Consider the following 15622-nt stretch of genomic DNA (forward strand, 5'->3'; position numbering starts at 1 on the left):
TCCAGCCCTAAAGCATTGATGAATGAGTTTTCCTTCCTCCTTTCGAAGGAATAGAGAATTTTGGAGCAATCCAATTAGATTGATGTCATGAAGAACTTTTTTTTTTTGGTTAGCCGATTGAATAGCTTGCAGCTATTTTTTGTAAACATAAACACATTAAGAAACTGATGTGCTTAAAAAAAAAAATCAACTGGTGACAAAACATTTCATTTATCATATACTAAGGATGACACATGAACATTGTTATCATCACAATTGCAATATTGGATCTATGAAGTCAAAAATTTTTTTTTTTCAAAAATATATCAATGACTCTAAAATTGTACATGACTTCATTGTATAAAGTTAATAAAAAGGGAAAATATAAGACTACAATATTTTGTGCCACAATTTTGGACGTTGTAGATTGTGATTAGTAGAGAAAAATGGAAAGTTGACGTTGCTTTAAAATTTTGGCTATTGTCTTCCCACACTGGATAATATTTTGACCAATAATTCTGTAGGTAATTCATGTTACATGCGCATTTTTGTGATTGTGTAAAGAGTATTTTTTATATTTTTGGTTTGTATTTTTGAAGTTGTTTAGGATTGTAATTTATAGTATTTTTCTAACTTTATGATGAGTGAACTGTTTTAATTATTTTATTCATAATTTTCATCGTTTAGTTATAAATATGTAAATTAAAGCATAAGAATACGTAAATGCAAAGTTAAACATAAATTTATAACCATCCATGATAAATATATATAGACAATTTTTGCTTTTTTTGATTGTTGCATAAATTATTATTTAATTGTCTAGTTATAAATATCTAAATTAAGTAGATGAACTTTTTCCAAAAAAAAAAAAAAATTTAAATAGATGAATATGTAAAATCCTCTCACACGTTATTCTTACAACCAAAGAAGGTGCCATTTCACTCATTTGTTTACTACATGACTAATGATCAATATTCTGATCAAAGAATCATAGATCAACCATTTCAACCAACTAACATATAAATGAGAGATCCAAATCCACATCTCAGTCTTTCTGATTAATATATACATATAAAAGGCAAAAAAAAAAAAAAAAAAAAAAACCATCATAGCAAAGTCTGATACATACTAGAAGCAAAGCCTCTCTGGAACACAGGGATCCTGAGGTATGAGGCAGCCCTTGAAGCTATGTTTGAATGAATAATAAATTGGTAGAAACCAAAAGATAATATAAAAATATAAAAATACTTTAACATGGCCTTTTCATTTTATTTATAATTGGGAGTTTGACATACTTGAAGAAACAATCCAGCTTTTGAACTTGTAATTTAATAGATAGTTCGTAATCAATTTGTAAAAATTATGAACAACCTACACAACCAAAAGATAATATAAAAAATATTATAGTAAGTTCACACAAGTAACATGAAGAGCATTTTTCTAAAACTATTTGGAGATTCTTGCCTTTATGCAGTTCCATTAATAATGAAAACATCACAGGGTAAGACCCAACCCAAATGCTTAATCCAACCTCGTTTTTTAGACCAACCTCGTTTTTTTTTTTATTTTTTATCTCCCTCTATTTTTACTCTTTCACTTTGTGTTAAAAGCTTCCACTGCCTATTTAGCACTACCCTGAATTCTCACCGACATGCTATATATGCCTTTTTTTTTCTTTTTTTTTTACCGTTCATAATTTATGAACCCAATGAAGACAACTGGAGAACCCTTATTCCCCTTAACTTTTATTCTCTCCTAACCTATCCATTTCACTGATCAATGACATATATTCAACCTCATAGAAATTCAAGCTCTGATTGGTGCCTTTGAAACAATTCCAAAAGTAGCAACATCTCTTCATCGAATGTTTTGGCTTAATTATCATTTTTCAGTCAAATTATAGAAAGCCATTTGATTACACCCACTTAAAAATCAATTTCTAACTAATATTTAGAGATACTTGACTATATATTCCAGCTTTTGAACTTGCAATTTAATAGATAATCCATATTAAATTGGTAGCAAATATGAACAACCTATACTACCAAAAGATAATATAAAAAAATTTTAGCATAGCATGTTCATTTTATTTATAATTGAGAGTTGGACACATTTGAAGAAACAATCCAGCTCTATTTACAATGGGATTTCCCAGCAAAGCAGCTCATTCAACAATGTCCTATTTCTTTTGGTTACATAAATTGTTCGGGCAACAATGGAATTTCCCAAAAGGCATATGATGCATGGCTGATGCACTTCGGTTATTTATTGTGAGCTACAAAAGAGAATTTGTAAAATCACATCCCAAAAGGCATATGAGATACTCTGGAAGGACTCTGATGTTGCTCCTACATCACAGTTTGTGGCAAGATACACCGGTTCGAATGAAAGTTTACAGGTATAAATGCAGTATTGGGAAACTTTCTTCAGACAATCTTGAAAATGTTGAGCAATTGTGCTATGTATTTCATTTAACTTTACATCAATCTGGGGTAATCTTATAGATCTACTAACAATCTCAAATTTGATGGCCTACGATATTATTTTTCTGAGTTTCACATATATGGAAAATGATGCAAACGTTTTGACTCCAAATATTCATGGCCATTTAAGCGTATATTTTCGTGAATACATCTCTGAAGTGGACTCAATTAAAGTCAAGTTTAAGGTAAGTACTTGATTTCCTTCAAAGACAATATACTGATATAGGGAAAGTAACCTATCATAGAAACCACACTCACATAGTTCTCCAAAATGCAAATATGATTAGAAACTTGATGTATTAAACCATGCTTTGTAACAAAACCTATATTTAGCAAGTTGTTCAATGCAGATAATAAAAAAAAAACATCCAATAGGAAAAAAAGAAACCTGAACATTTCAAGCAAAGAGTAACATGGCAATCAGTACATATTTCATCAAAATACATGCTTAAATATAGCTCGATTGGCACTTCTTTCTCCTATAATAATTAGTTGAAAGGTGAGGTCAAGAGTTTAAAACCTGCTATGTACGTCTGTAACTTACCAATAAAACAAAATGGAACAGGTGAAATGTATTGGTTGTAAATTGTAATATGTGATTCCCATATTTATTGGGATGCCTTGTGAGGATATTTTGTGTTCTTAATGTTTCTTAGATTTGTTTCAATGAATTACCTGCCTGAAAAAGAAAAATGAATAAGTAAAAAAATATGCAGATAGTAGAAGTGTTTAGGATGGGGCCATGAAGGTATCAATTCTGCATATAGTAGGATCACTACATATCAAGAGGCATATTTTCTACTTACCAAATTCTATAGTCATATTGATTGTCCATGATTTAAAGTTGTCCACTGGGTGGAGGAGATTTAATCCAAGACATTGGAATACCTTTCAGAAGATCCAGCAATTAACAATTATGCAAATCTCTAATATCTATGGAGTGGCTTATATGAGAATTCTTTGTATTTTTTGCATTACGAATATGAAATTTGCTCCCACACCTACACAATAACATGTTCCATATGACTATGGCTTTACAATTACATAACCTATACATTAGGCTGAACAATAACATCCATATTAGATTAAGTTCCTTAGCTGGAGAGCAAAATATATTTCCCACTCACATAGATATTTTGTAACATATTGTAAATGTGAAGAATCTTACATTTTTTTCTTTATTGAAATTTCAACATAGATAGAAAAAGGAAAATATATGAGCAGATGGTGGCCAAAAAGAAGAAGAGCTAAGAGGATTTCAGAAATATCTTCAGTAACATCATAGCCTATGATTCATAGGAAAGAGAAATAGGATTCAGATTCTTTTCTTTTAAATTAATTATTATAGTGGAGTACAAAAGGACGAATTTGAAGGGCTTAAACAGTCAGTTGTTTAAGGCGGCACATAAATATTGGAGAACCATCCAAATTAGTGGAAAAAATTCACAATGGATCTCATAAAAAAGAAAACACAAACTCTATGAAATTAAAATTTTCTCCTTGGCCCCAATTAAATTTGTAATCAATTTCTTAATCCAATTTATTTAATTTGGGTATCAAAAGATAAGGCATTGTTTGAAAGTTTATCCGGTGCATTGGTGTAAAATTCATTTTCAATGAAGTCCTCACTCTTTTCTTAAGCCACCACTTGGTTAGTCAGAAACTTTTTCTGGAACCTTTTTAGTGGAGAAAAAGTAAGTACTTCACCATTCTTGAAATAAGATGTCAAGGGAGTTCTATAATATATATTGAAAAGAAATCCTACAAAGTAAAGGTGGAGGAAACGGGATTAGTCTTTATGATGAGGATTATTGAAAGAAGTGTTGATTTTCTACAATCAGTTTGTTCTGGGAAAAGGTGCAAGAGGGTTATTAGCATCTGTGGAGGATTTAGCCAAAGTAGAACCATCACAATTTTTTTCTTAAGGAAGATTGATGTGCAGTAAGATAGCAAGTGAGACATGAAATGGATAATATGTGAGATGCAATATTGTCAGGCTATGAAATTGCAGTACTGTCAGGCTATGAAACAATCTTTCTTTCATGGGACAACTATCAAAGATGATTAGATGATGGTGATTTGAAACTCCAAATTTTGATTACCAAGTGTGAACAACTTTTTGACATGATACTTGAACTAAATGCCAAAAGTTTCAACAAAAATAATAAAACACAACAATTAAGATAATGCAATCCTCTCATCCAGGTTCATCTCACCATGTAGAAGAAAGTTGAGTTGAATTGACATTCATAATAGGGGGAACCATGTTTTATTTTGTTGGAGGAATCATTCAGAGAGTGGTAAAGAAAAAGAGAGAGACAGAGAAGAATCCACAAAAATGTATTTCTGAAATTAGCGTATGCAGGTTTCTACTCTATCTGTACTGAAGAATCCACAAAAAAAGTATCTCAAGTACTGAAGAATATTAAAATAGATATATACAGAATGATTCTTTTAGGGGTCACAACTCACACAAGGGAAAGCTACTAAAATCATGACATTCCAAGTCACTTGGTACTATAATATAACTACACATTCTCTCGCATGATTAAAAATCCTGGATGTGACTCAAGAGGTTTCAAAAAAACCCACGCCAATTGTTTGACCAATTCTAGTAAAAGATGACAGAGTTAATATATAGATTCAATGTAGTTAGAAAATCAGAATGAACATACCCAAAAGAAGCAGTGCTCCAATTAAATAACCCAGCAGTAACAAATTCAACACCTTAGGCAGAAACAAACGTAGAAAGGAAAAAAAAACCATCAAGCAAAAGAATAGAGCACAACACGAAATAGTAAAAGGTGACAGATTTAATATATAGATTCAATAGAAAATCATAATGAACATACCCAAGAGAAGAAGTGCTCCAATTAAATAACCCAGCAGAAACAAATTCAACACCCTAGCCAGAAACAAACGTAGAAAGGGAAAAAAAACCATCAAGCAAAGAATAGTGCACAAAAGAAATTGGGATGTAGGGATACCTCAACTGAACCACCCGCTTACATCAGTATTTATATAGATGTGAGGAGAGGAAGGAAGGAAGGAAGAAAGAGGGGCTGCCGTTAGAAGCCAAAACAGAAGTTGAAACCGTAGAACAGGAAGATGAAACCGTGAGTGAAACAGTAGAACAGAAGCTGAAACCATGAGAATCAAAAGGTGGGGAAGGGGAAGGGACTAAGCCTGAAACAATGAATCAAAACGTGGGGGACAGGAATTTCAATTGTGTAACAGAAGGAAAGGGAATAGTAACCATGAAAAAACATCAGGTTTGACAAAGGGATGTAGTTGAAAAGATTTTGGGTGTGGGCTTGGGCTCTATCGTGGGATTAAATGTATAAAAATTGGACTTTAAAGTAGAGATAAGGCTGGAAATAAATTTAGTTTTGTTAGTATTTTAAAATTAGTAAAATCTATTTTAAAATTAAATTGAAAATTCAAAAAAAAAGATGGGAATGACATGGCTGCTGATGTGACTCAATGTGAGCGTAGCAACATTAAATGCTACGCTTTTTGTTTGAACGTGCAATGACTTACAAAAAATATTAAAGAATAGTTCATGACTATAAACTTATAACTATTGAAAAGAATCAAAAGATTAAGAGCTTAAAAATTATAAAAATATATGTGTGTGTGACTACACAACAGAGAAATATAAGAGAAAAATTTGTTACACTCAAAATAATAATTCATGGTTATAATTATTGAAATTTTCCAGATAGTTTTGGATATTACAAAAATATAACTCAAAAAGTCAGATGTTAAAACTTCCAAAAGGTCAAAAAATATTAAGGAATCATAAGATTTACATCCTATAAATTATTGAAACAAAACTATATATATATATATATATATATGATTTTATAATAGAGAAATATAAAAGAAAAATTGATTACCTTCAAAAGAATAATACATGGTATAGTTGTTGAAATCTGCTAAACATGTTCAAATATTGCAAAAACTAACACAAAATATATGACTATTCAAAAGAGAAAAATAAGAAGAAGAAAAAAGTACATGAACCTATAAAGTAATTAGTTTTAAATTTTAATGGGTCTAAACTTTAAACAATGAAAAAAAATCACATGCTAGGTTGTGTTCCTAGCAACCTTGAAAGTAAAAGTAAAGGGAAAAAAAAAACCATGAAATACCATCAGCCAATAAGTTTTAATGGGTTTAAACTACAAACAATGAACAAAAATAATCATAAACAATCATAAGTGCAGGGTTTGGTTACCAAGATCAGATGGTTGTAAAACACAACATTTCAACATTGATTTAGGGTTATGCAGAAGGCAACATAAATGACAGAAAATTGTTTTTACGTTGTCTGCTATGCCAACCATCTAAATATATTAAATAAAATTAAATAAAATAATTCCTAGAATTATATGAGATAATTAAGAAGAACATCAAGCCCTTGCGTGGATGTTATTTGTGGACGGCTGTCCATCACTGCAATTCATGACTTTGTTGTTAATAAGACAATCGAGTTCAAAACTAAAAGCAATTAGGTGGCCTTTGTACTACAGGATTTGTTCTCGTTGAAGAATCAACTTGCTTCCTGCTATGGCTTCAATTTGATATGTGTGTTTTCTTTGTGAAAATTTGAGTGAGTATGAAGGGTTTCGACCTTGGTAGAAGTTTATATTTGTGAAAATTTTTGTTATAGAATTTTAGTTGAAATAGAATTTTCAAGCTTTTGAAACATATATCTAATAGAATTTTATTTAAACTAAACTATTGTAATACTTGATAAGATATAAAACCAAAAATAAAAAGAATCTAAAATAAAAAGAAAAAGAAAAAGAAAATAGTGATGACGTGGAAAATTGTGGGAGCTCCAAAGGCTATTTTCAAGCTTTTGAAACATATATCTAATAGAATTTTATTTAAACTAAACTATTGTAATACTTGATAAGATATAAAACCAAAAATAAAAAGAATCCAAAAGAAAAAGAAAAAGAAAAAGAAAATAGTGATGACATGGAAAATTGAACCAAAAATAAAAAGAATCTAAAATAAAAAGAAAAAGAAAATAGTGATAACGTGGAAAATTGTGGGAGCTCCAAAGGTTTCGGTTTTATATATATATATATATATATATATATATATAGATTAGCCACAAACCTGCGCGTTGCGCATGATAATTATTTTTATGGTAGTTTTATTAAAATTTTTTTATACAATTTAAACTAATTTAATAAAGAGTAATGTATTTTGTAATTATATTTTTATTCATTATAAGAATAATCATAAATGTAATATAGAAACAATCATAAATCATAAATTTAATAATTTTTGTTGTACTAAAATGAAAAAAAATACAATTTTTCTCAAAAATTCAAAAGGCAATTTAACGAAAATATTTATTTTTTTAATAAAAGTTATTTATAACATTTTGTGAATCATTAAAAAGAAAATAAAATTTAGAAATTATTCTTTTAGTTTTAAACAAACTTTCTCAAACTTATTTTTTCTACCTACAATCCAAAACACTAAAAAAAGTAACTAAAAAAATTAATAAAACTTAACTATGATTAATTGAACCAATTAGGAAAAAAAATTGTTATTTATAATCTACTAAGGTTATTTTTCTTTGCGGAAATTGTAATTTCGTCCACCCAAAACATATTATCAAATAATCAATTATTAGCAAAATCTAAGATTTAAATTTTTATATATGCATTGTTATAAAATAATAATAATAATAATTAAAGTAAAATTGCGAAAGATAAAATTTGTCTCTCATCCAATAACTTTTGTTTAGCCAACCTTTGCTTTTCTCTAAATAAATTGCATTATAGAGTACTTTGTCTACCACAAAGGATTAAAAAATAAACAAAAATGATTAAAGTTTCATAGTTTAACATCTAAATTGAGCACTATAAAAATCATGCTATCAAATTACAGTAGCTACCAAATTAAATTATCCAAATCATGCTATGTATTAGAATAATATTATATTTTTATATTTAATCCTTTATAATGCAACATGATAACATTTAACAATCAAAGAGAGAGAGAGAGAGAGAGAGAGAGAGAACTGAATCGCATTAACCTAAAGTAGATTAAAGAATATAAAAAATTATCAACCTAAAGCGAAGATGCAAGAAAAATAAAAAATAAAAATCCACTCAAAAATTGTGTGTGTGTGAGAGAGAGAGAGAGAGAGAGAGAGAGAGAGAGAGAAAGAACCTTTTTTTTGTAAGGAAAAACTATGCATGGAATGAATGAGATAGTGACAAATTTATAGTAAGAAAGTGTGAATAAGAAGAGACAAAAATAGAGGAAGACGAAGGGAAAGATGAAGAATGATATTAATGTAGAGAGTAGTGGGGAGATGAGAAGGTGAGAGAATGAGAGAAGGAGAAAGGTTAGAGAAGTAGTGGGAAGATGAAAAGGTAAGGGAGGAAGAAAGGTTAGAGAAGTGTAAATATGAAATAAAAAAAAATTTATAAATAATTATAAGAAAATGAAAAAAAAAGAAAAAGAAAAAAAAAAGATGATGACGTGGACGTTGACGTGGCTCAACGTGAGCGTAGCAGTATTAAACGCTACGTTTCAGCTTTTAGTAATATATTGATTGATGATTGATGTGCGTTTCAGTTCCTAAAAGCTTAAACAAACGCACACTAAGTCAAGTTGACCTCCTCAGAAAAAAGAAAATGACGTTTAAGTTGACCTCCTCATTTTTTTCCGCTCAGCAAGACTCGACAAAGCCCCTTTTTGCGGGATAATTAATGAAGAGTATTGACCAGGAGCATCGTTCTGACGACAGGGTGGAATGGTACTGGTAGGTGATTCCACATATAGAATTTTCCAAATGGTTTCGACAATTTCTTCTACAAACTCTGGCTCTGGCCTGCAATTGCAAGAGCACCCACAATTATTTTTTATTTTTTATTTATAAAAGGAATAGAAGTTAGTGATCATAAAATAAACATAAATGAGCTACGAAAAATGGAATGAAATGCCAAAATACATTTTCTTTTTACCTAAGGTAACAAATTAGTAAATTATTTATTGTCTCATTTATTATACTTTAATTATTTTTTCCTTTTTTTATTGAATATACATACACACATATATTATATATGATTTTAAAATTTGATTCATCAAATTATAGAAATATCTTAATAAATCAAAGGCTAAAATATTCAAGATTATAATAACAATAGGGAAAAATGAACAAACAAGAGAGAGAGCGAGAGGAGTCAGCTATAAAATGAACAAAAGCACCAACCAATAATAAAAATCTACTAATTGAAAGACCAAAACTAAATTTTATTGATTTATGGTCACATATTAACTAAATAGGGTACAATGATCAATAGAGGGCCTAGTAGGTACTTAACAATACAAGGTAACACATTTCATAATCAATAGTAACTCCACCATCTGTTGAAGTACTTCATTTCAATCTCTGAATAAAAGGCACCAAAAGACTCAATATTTTAAGAATTACACCTATGACAACAACTAAGTCACCATGTGATTGAAAACAAAAAATCATCATGCGATTGAATACTTCTATTGGCTATTTAGAATATGAAATATCTTTAGTTAATTTCTGTATTAATTACAATGGAATCAGCTTTTATAATTAACAAACAAACACCTGAATATATGAGAAATCTTAGTTGACAATAACATTCAAATTCTTTTTCGAAGAACTCAAATATATGCCATTTAAAATTTTAAACACATTTCTAAAGATTAATCCATACACACAAAGATCCTGATAACACATTTCATAATCAATAGAATCAGCTTTTATAATTAACAAACAAACACCTGAATATATGAGAAATCTTATCGATATGGTTTCAAATGCAAGCCTGCTAAGTTTGCAACGTCCTTCAAAGTAGCCTTCCAAATGTTTACCTTGTCTTCAGGGCCATTCAGGATTGCTTCCGCAAGATTCCCCTTATGTTTTCGCACCTGGGATGGAAACACATCATAAAAAATAGGCAGCACCGTTTGATTTAACACCCTTTTGCATTCCATGCTCTTCACCAGCTCATCCAGGCACCTATTGGAAGTAGCATAGTTTTTTGAGAACACCACAACTACAATCCTTGATGTATCGATTGCCTTCATCAGTTCGGCCTGAATAAATTCCCCTCTATACACACGAATCCTTTTACGTTCTAAAGCAGCAAAGAGATGGCCGGTAAATCTTGTGCGGGTATCTTCTGCATGAAAACTAATGAAGACCTCATTTTCATATGTCAATATTGGGGTTGATAAGGATGGAGCAAAGTTTTCTTGGCCCACAGAATGAGCCATGGTTGCAACACAGAGACCTAACTGAGGTAAGAGCAGTGCGCTGCCTAAACTCAAGAAGAGAAAAGGAGCAAGGACCAATACGGGTGGAGCAAAGTAACAAGCCATGGTTGCAACACAGAGTGGAGTAAAGGAGCAAGAACCAGATGTTTCTTTGGGATTTCTCTCTCTTCTTCTTCTTCTTCTTCTTTCCCTTTTTTGTTTTTTAGCTTTCCCTGTTCTCTCTCCTCCTCTGTTTTCTGTTTCTGCAAGAAATTAGTGTGAATTTAACTTTGTGCACACGGTAGCAAATCATATAGCAATGTGATTTTTATGATGAAGGAAGATGTTAAGATTATAAACTGAATAGTCTGTATATTGATGTGTATAGAACAATGTACAATAGAGAGCCTTATATAGGCTAGATATGTGTGCAGTACAAGTAAAAAGAGTAAACTACAAGTACAGTATACTGGGCTAAGCCCAATGGGCTAAACTAGTCTAAGCTATACACTAACGTCCCCCCTCAAACTCGAGGTGGCAAGGAGGAAGCCAACTGGAGTTTGGATATAAGATCTCGAAGACGACCAGGCGGGTGAGTCTTGGTAAAGATATCAGCAGGCTGGTCAGCAGAAGAGATGGAGAATAACTTGAGATTTCCTTTCTTAAGATGCTGGCGAGTGATGTGGCAGTCGATCTCAATATGCTTAGTGCGTTCATGAAAGACATCATTATGAGCAATGTAGATAGCACTACGATTGTCACAATAAAGAGGAGTGGCAATGGGCTGTGGAGCATCCATGTCAGCCAAGAGCCAGCGAAGCCAAACAAGCTCACAAGTGGTGTCGGCAAGGGCACGATACTCAGCCTCAGTACTGGAACGGGAAACCACATCCTGCTTCTTGCTGCGCCACGAGACCAGAGAAGTACCTAACAGGAAACAGAAACCTGTGATAGAGCATCGATCAGTCGGATCACCTGCCCAGTCAGCATCTGAATAAGCATGAAGCTCGAGAGAAGATCGAGAGGAGTAATGCAGACCATGATAAAGTGTGCCTTTGACATATCGAAGAATCCGAAGAACAGCAGCATAGTGGACAGAACGAGATGCATCCATGAACTTACTAACCATACCCACGGCATGTGAAATATCCGGACGAGTAACAGTGAGATAGATCAAACTGCCAACCAACTGACGATAGCGAGTAGCATCGGATATAGGTTCACCGTCCAAGGGTGTGAGCTTTGCATTGTATTCCAAAGGAGTGGAAACAGTCTTGTTATCAGTGACACCGGCTTTGGAGAGAAGATCAGAAGCATATTTAGCCTGGGAAAGATAGTATCCATCAGAGGATGAGGTAACCTCAAGCCCAAGAAAATAGCTGAGAGTGCCCAGATCTTTCATCTCAAAATGCTGACTAAGGAAGTTCTGAAGAGAGCGGATACCTGCAGAATCATCTCCAGTAATAATCATATCATCAACATAAAGAAGAATAAGAGTGATACCAGCAGAGGATCGTCGAACAAAGAGAGCAGTGTCATGAGGACTCGAAGTGAAACCCTGCTGAGCAACAACTGAGCTAAACTTCTCAAACCAAGCTCGAGGAGCCTGCTTGAGGCCATAAAGAGCATGGCGAAGGCGGCAAACTTGATTGCCTGATTGTGGATAGCCAGGGGGTGGTTGCATGTACACTTCTTCATGGAGGTCTCCATTGAGGAAAGAATTCTTCACATCCATTTGATAAAGAGGCCAACGGCGAACAGCAGCCACAGCAATGAGACATCTAACAGATGTAAGACGAGCAACAGGAGCAAATGTTTCCTCATAGTCAATACCATACTCCTGAGTAAAGCCTTTGGCAACTAGGCGAGCTTTGTATCGTTCAACAGATCCATCAGCCTTGGTCTTGATCTTGTAAACCCACCTACAACCTACTACAGACTGACCAGGAGGCAAATCAATCATATCCCAAGTGTGATTCTTATGAAGGGCATCTAGTTCTTCATTCATAGCTTGCTGCCAAAGAGGGTCAGTATGAGCCTCACGATAGGTGTGAGGTTCATAGAGAGTGGCAAGAGCAAAAGAGCAATGATAATCAGTGAGATAAGGGGGAGGAATGCTTACCCGAGTGGAACGACGAAGTTCAGGACCAATAGGAGACTCAGGAGAGGGTGGTGCCACAGGATCCAATACAGGCGGGTCATATGCCGGAGACAGAATCGGAGATGAGTCGTCTAGAGAGGCAGTCGATGCTGAAGAATCCTCCACAAGTTCAGGATAGAGAGGGAGGAAAAGATCAGTAAAAATGGGAGACTCTGAGGAAGAAGATGTAGGAAACTGCTGAAGACTCGTGAAAGGACGATGTTCCCAAAACTCAACATGACGGGAGACACGAAGGCGATGAGAAATGGGATCATAGCAGCGAAACCCTTTTTGAGACACACCATAACCAAGGAAACAACAGAGACGAGTACGAGGTTGGAGCTTTGTTCGTTCATGAGCAGGAAGAGAGACAAAACAAGCACAACCAAAAACCCGAAGAGAGGAGTAGTCAGGAGTTTGACCATAGAGAAGCTCAAATGGTGATTTGTTGTGTGTAGTTGGTGAAGGAATATGATTAATGGTGTGCACAGCAGTGAGTGCAGCCTCACCCCAAAAGCGCTCAGGAAGAGAGGTAGAAATGAGAAGGGTGCGGACAACATCAAGAATGTGACGATGTTTTCGTTCTGCACGACCATTTTGTTGAGAGGTGTAAGGACAAGACCGCTGAGGAAGAGTACCATGTCTGTCTAAAAAGGATATGAAAGATTTATCATTATATTCTTGAGCATTATCTGATCGAAAGACTTTAATGGTGCGATTGAACTGTGTTTCAATCATTTTATGAAATGTTTGGTAAATAGACACAAGTTCAGACCTATGGTGAAGCAGATAAATCCAAGTATACCGAGAAAAATCATCCACAAATATGACAAAATATTTAGATCCCCCCTCAGTGGGAACAGGTGCAGGACCCCAAATATCAGAATGTATAAGATCAAAAGGGGCAGAAGAAAAGGAATCACTTTTATTAAAGGGCAATTTTGTTTGTTTGCCAAAATGACAGGAAGTACAATCAAATTTTTGAAACTGAACTGAACCTAAATGACCTTGAGAAGCTAATAATTGAAGACGAGATAAGGATGGATGACCAAGACGAGCATGCCATAGATCAGGTGAGGAGGTGGCAGTGGTAGCAGCTGCAGAAACAACTTGTGAAGGAATCTTCAAGTCATGAACCTCAAACATGCGACCAACCTTACGGCCTGTCCCAAGCACTTGACCCGTCCGGGGATCCTGCACATCCACACCATGATTAGTAAATAGAAGATCTACGCCTAATTCGCAAAGTTGACCAACAGAAAGCAAATTGAGGGATAACTTTGGAATATGAAAAGTGTCACTAAGGGATAAACAAGGAGAAGAGATTGTTCCTTTATGACTAACAGGCATAGGAGTTCCATCAGCAGTGTAAATGGTGATTGGATGTTCTAAGGGTGCCTTATCAGAAAATTGGGATTCATCAGGAGTCATATGGTTACAACATGCAGTATCAAAAAACCAAGGTTGTTTACCTGAGGTGACAGAGAGGGCAGTGGAAGTGCGGGATAAAACCTGTTGAACAACTGCCTCAATATCAGCCGTAGTAAGTGAGGAAGCCAAAGATGGACCTGTAGGAACCGATGGATCTGAAGGACATACAGCAGCTGCCTGAGGAAGAGAAGCTTTATTCTGCTCTTGCACAAATTTCTGTAGCTTACGACAAACAGAGATGTCATGGCCTTTAGCACGGCAAAACTTGCAGTGAATACCTTTGGAAGACTGAGAGGTGGGACGCCCGGAGTTTATTCGCGGAGGAGCAGTGAATGCAACAATGGGAGGCTGTGGTGAGGGTGTAGCCAATACATGATCAGATGATGTCATGTGATAAGTAGGCCGACGATTCTCCTCAGAAATGAGCTCCTTTACTGCAGCATCAAGAGAAGGAGTAGGAGACCGGCTAAGTAGAGAAGCCCTAGTAGGCTCAAAATCCTCACGTAAACCCATCATGAAGTGCATAAATCTACGGCGATCCCGGTATTTGACAAAGAGCTCAATGTCCTTAGAACACACCAGTGGAGGATCTGCAGCAGAGAGTTGTTCTCACATAGTAGAAGTCTGAGAATAAAAATCAGAAATAGACTGACCTGTCTCTTGGCGCATTTGATAAAGCTTTGATTCAATGTGAAACTCCAAGCTTGAATCATTAGTGCAGTTATAACGATCGGCCAAAAATTTCCAAGCAGCCTCAGCAGTTTCAAGACGAGGAAGAAGATTATGAATGGAGGGAATAGAGGTATTGATAAACCAAGATAAGATCTTACTCTGAATACTCTCCCATTCCTCTAGACGTTCTTCATAATCATCTGTTGTAACAGCAGTCTTGGAAGACTCTTCAGCAGCTGTGGCTTTGGACTTAGGGTCTGGTACTGGCTTAGGAATTGAACCAGTCACATATCTCCACAGTTTACGACCCTTGAGAAAGACGGTCATATTCTGAGACCATGCATGATAGCTAGTAGGACCATCCAACATGATGGTGATAGGACGTATGATATCTCGTTCACTTTGTTGAGCCATAATGAAGAAAATGACCAAAAAGTGAGATTTAGATACCTCAAATGCAGAAACGGAGCCCAAAATCAGAATCTACGCGAAAAACTGAGCAAGACAGGTCCTGTTGAAAAATTTTGACTTGGTCAACGGTCAAAGTCAACGGTCAAAGTCAAAGGTCAAAGTCAACGGGCGGCCTGGTCAAGTCAACTGATGACGTGTGCTGACGTGGGCGGTGTGACGTCACGCTAGGGCT

General features: G+C 34.4%; 2 protein-coding genes across 2 annotated transcripts; both read right to left on the reverse strand.

Annotated features, from left to right (window-relative positions):
* Positions 1 to 10280: 10280 nt before the first annotated feature.
* Positions 10281 to 10862, reverse strand: LOC126701207 (disease resistance protein RPV1-like). The gene has a single exon (XM_050399321.1). The coding sequence runs from the start codon at positions 10860 to 10862 to the stop codon at positions 10281 to 10283; it is 582 nt and encodes a 193-aa protein (XP_050255278.1).
* Positions 10863 to 13906: 3044 nt separating this feature from the next.
* LOC126699093 (uncharacterized) lies at positions 13907 to 14832 on the reverse strand. The gene is made up of 2 exons (XM_050396671.1): positions 14349 to 14832; positions 13907 to 14070 (listed from the first exon to the last, which is right to left on the reverse strand). The coding sequence occupies exons 1-2, from the start codon at positions 14830 to 14832 to the stop codon at positions 14033 to 14035; spliced, it is 522 nt and encodes a 173-aa protein (XP_050252628.1). The 3' UTR covers positions 13907 to 14032.
* Between the last annotated feature and the right edge of the window lie 790 nt (positions 14833 to 15622).

This window comes from Quercus robur, chromosome 9, assembly GCF_932294415.1.
Source record: "Quercus robur chromosome 9, dhQueRobu3.1, whole genome shotgun sequence".
Lineage (NCBI taxonomy): Eukaryota > Viridiplantae > Streptophyta > Magnoliopsida > Fagales > Fagaceae > Quercus > Quercus robur.